We start from the raw sequence: 3,131 nt of genomic DNA on the forward strand, positions 1-3,131 counted from the left end.
AGCTCGTTGGGACTTAGTAAGGGTGACCGTGATTGCTTATAATAGAGGTGACCGTTTAATGGAGGTCAGAATTACAGTAATTAAAGGAACTAATTTTCGGGACTTTTACAACTGACAGCTTCAGTTATAGGACGGTTACCGCTTAATACAGGTTGGACTATATTTATATATATTTACATCAGTCTCCCTTTTATAATTTACAAGACATTTACAGCATCTGAGCAGTTTCTCTGTTTCAATTTTACAAAATATTTGCAGGATCTGAGCAGTCTCCCATTTTAACTATTTGGTAACGTAATTTACCTAGTATTTCCATGGTCCATTGAAAAACTTTACAAGTTATTTACACTTGTGAATATTGTGAGTAAATGTCGGTGCAACAATTTACACGTTTTTCCCTGTTCTTAAGAATGCCATCGTTCAAAGTTACCCTGTAAATTACCTTTACAGGAGATACTAAACTGTAAAATTCATGTAAATTTTGTCTTACAAGCCAACAAGACGTAAATTGTACTTTCCAAAACGTGTCAATTGCAAATAACGGAATGTAAATTGATTTACAACTTCTTTTCCAGCGAGTTTTCCTCTGTTTAGTTTTGGTGGGTTGGAATTTATTTTCTGAGATCCTATGCCAAGCTATAACAGTGTCAGAAGTGTTTGTAGTTGGCCTTTTGCACTTTGTACTTTTTTGTCAATAAGCATCGTTTTGTTAAAAAAATTAAGCGGTCTTAGAAAATTAGTCATATAGGGTTTATTTTCTTGATCATTTTTATTAAAAGAACGAATACTAGAGCGGCCTGTTCACGGAACGGTCCGATGTGGTGGCTAAAATTTTAAGAGATTTTATCTAAATGTTTATCTCTTGGTGAAAGGGTTATCATGAAGCATTCTGTGCATTAATAAACCTAAATGCGCTTATTGACAAAAAGTTCAAAAGGCCGACTACTGGCACTTTACAAGCTTGAGAATTCCTTGTTTCACTTTTTCATTTCCCCGATAATATAATATTGGGTTAATACCGGAACCCAGGGTGACCAAAGGAAATACAATGGGATTCGTAAGGCGATTAAGATTCTTACTTGTAATAAGGGAAGCTACTAAGGCAGCAGCAGTAGGGATGAAAGTTAATATTAGCAGACCCACCACGTATGTTAATGTTTTGGTTAATCGACGCTCACATTTGGCGTTGGCACTGCGGACAGGGTTGCCTTGGCCTCCTTCCTCCATCATCACGGCAACATTGTTGTTATGGCGACGAAGTTCACGAATGGTGAAAATCTGGAGAATGCCAATCAAAGGTATCGATACTGCGAGGATGACTGCACAAGACCAGTAAACGAGTGGTTTTAATGCAACTGGGAGCTGTGGGTACAGAAGAACGACTTGTGCTAGAATGCCAATTGTGATGGATATCACCCAGACAACACAACAAGCGGCAATGGCGCGGCAGTGGGTCACCATAAACTTGTATTGGACAAAGCGTTTGACAGCAAGGTAGCGGTCGATGCTGATTACGACAAGGTTGAGGATTGAGCCGAGATTAGTTATTACAATGAATAGTGAAACAGGCAGCTCCGTAGTTCTCGTGTCAATTCCACAAGGACTCTGCTCAATCGTATTTTTTATTCTAAAACCAGAATCCATTGGTGCAACAGTCGCGCCCCAAACAAGGTCAGTCAAGGTTAAGCTGCATAAAAACAACAACCCGGGACGAAGGTTTTTGATTCCACTCCTGAATAACCCAATGATGACAGCTGCATTGGGCGCAAAACACCAAACGCTCAACAGCATTGTCAATGGAAAAAGGTAGTTGGTGTAATAAAAGTAACTCTTTTGGAAGGACACTGATATTCCTGGAACAAAACACGTTACATCGCCTTTGTCTTCCATCGCGTGCTCAGCAGTAAAACAGAACCTGTGATTTCGTTATATCGCCTGGAAGAAATAAAAATAGTCGTGTTTTGATCTTTTCTCCTCGGTTTTTTTCCTTTTTTATTTACTTGTTTATCCATTTTCCTTAAACCCTATTATGCCTGATCTCTTTTGGAGTTCCTGGGCCTACCTTCATAATTAAAGATCATTAATTAAAAGACCATAACAATGAAACCTGATTGATAAAAAGTACGTCCAAAACTGTTGCCCGGGACGAGAACTGGGTCGAGAACGTCATATGATATGGAAATTACGTCACTGACTGTTTACAACCGAATGTGGATCCACCATCTTGTTTGATTTCTCCAAATCACATAAAGTTGTTTACAGTGAACCAAAAATTATAAAACCCAACAAGGGGCTAGGAAAAGCTAAAATGGTGTTTAAAAGACAAGTTGAACAGAATGGTAATATATGCATCTTTTAATGAAAACGACGTAAATTATAGAGAATTTACTTTCAACAGGCTAGGACATATTTTCTCAAACAGTTACCAGCTCTTACATCATTAAGGGATTTGACACAAAAATACAAAAAAAGTGTAAAACACTCATTAACTGACATAAGAAAAAATGAATTGGCTAATTCATTACTCATCAATTACTTACAACCGAGCTAAATTCTTAAAAAATGTTCATAAAACCACGAGGGAGAAGTTTCTCGTCTTGAATGCACGTCACTGCTGTTTACGTTTTAATTCCAATTTTATCCTTTGCAAGAAAGGGGAATTTTTGGTAACGAATGCTGACTTTTTATTTACTGAATCATCACATTTTCCGCACTTGTTGCTTCATCTCTGAATTCTGGATATGTTTTGGTCAAAACATTTACTTCCTTTATTTCTTACAAAATCAGATCGTGACGTTCTCAGCAATGAGTAACATCAGGCTGTAAGTGTCAGTGGAGGACATTTGCAGCTGATTTATCCACATTGGGAGTGTACCAATAGGCATTTAAACGCGTTAAATTTACTTTAAGTTTTTAAAGAAATTGCAATACAGTTTGAGTGGTAATGGTAGTGCTTATTTTTAGATAGCTAATGTGTTTCGATACAGCTTTGAGCAACCACACCTTACATATTCAGCCCGTAAGCAAAACAAACAATCTACCTGTTCCTTACCGTACAAAACATGCAGACAAAACGAGAAAAGTCAATTGTTATATAGACGCAATTAAGAAAAATTTAAATGAAATACATG

The 3,131-nt window shown here is 37.3% G+C and overlaps 1 protein-coding gene across 1 annotated transcript; it reads right to left on the reverse strand.

Annotated features, from left to right (window-relative positions):
- Positions 1–942: 942 nt before the first annotated feature.
- On the reverse strand, positions 943–1,890 carry LOC146460995 (histamine H2 receptor-like). The gene has a single exon (XM_085087284.1). It carries the CDS (start codon positions 1,888–1,890, stop codon positions 943–945), a length of 948 nt encoding a protein of 315 aa, XP_084943410.1.
- Between the last annotated feature and the right edge of the window lie 1,241 nt (positions 1,891–3,131).

Source organism: Pavona decussata, unplaced genomic scaffold (genome assembly GCF_977016875.1).
Source record: "Pavona decussata unplaced genomic scaffold, jaPavDecu1.1 SCAFFOLD_202, whole genome shotgun sequence".
Classification (NCBI taxonomy): Eukaryota; Metazoa; Cnidaria; class Anthozoa; order Scleractinia; family Agariciidae; genus Pavona; species Pavona decussata.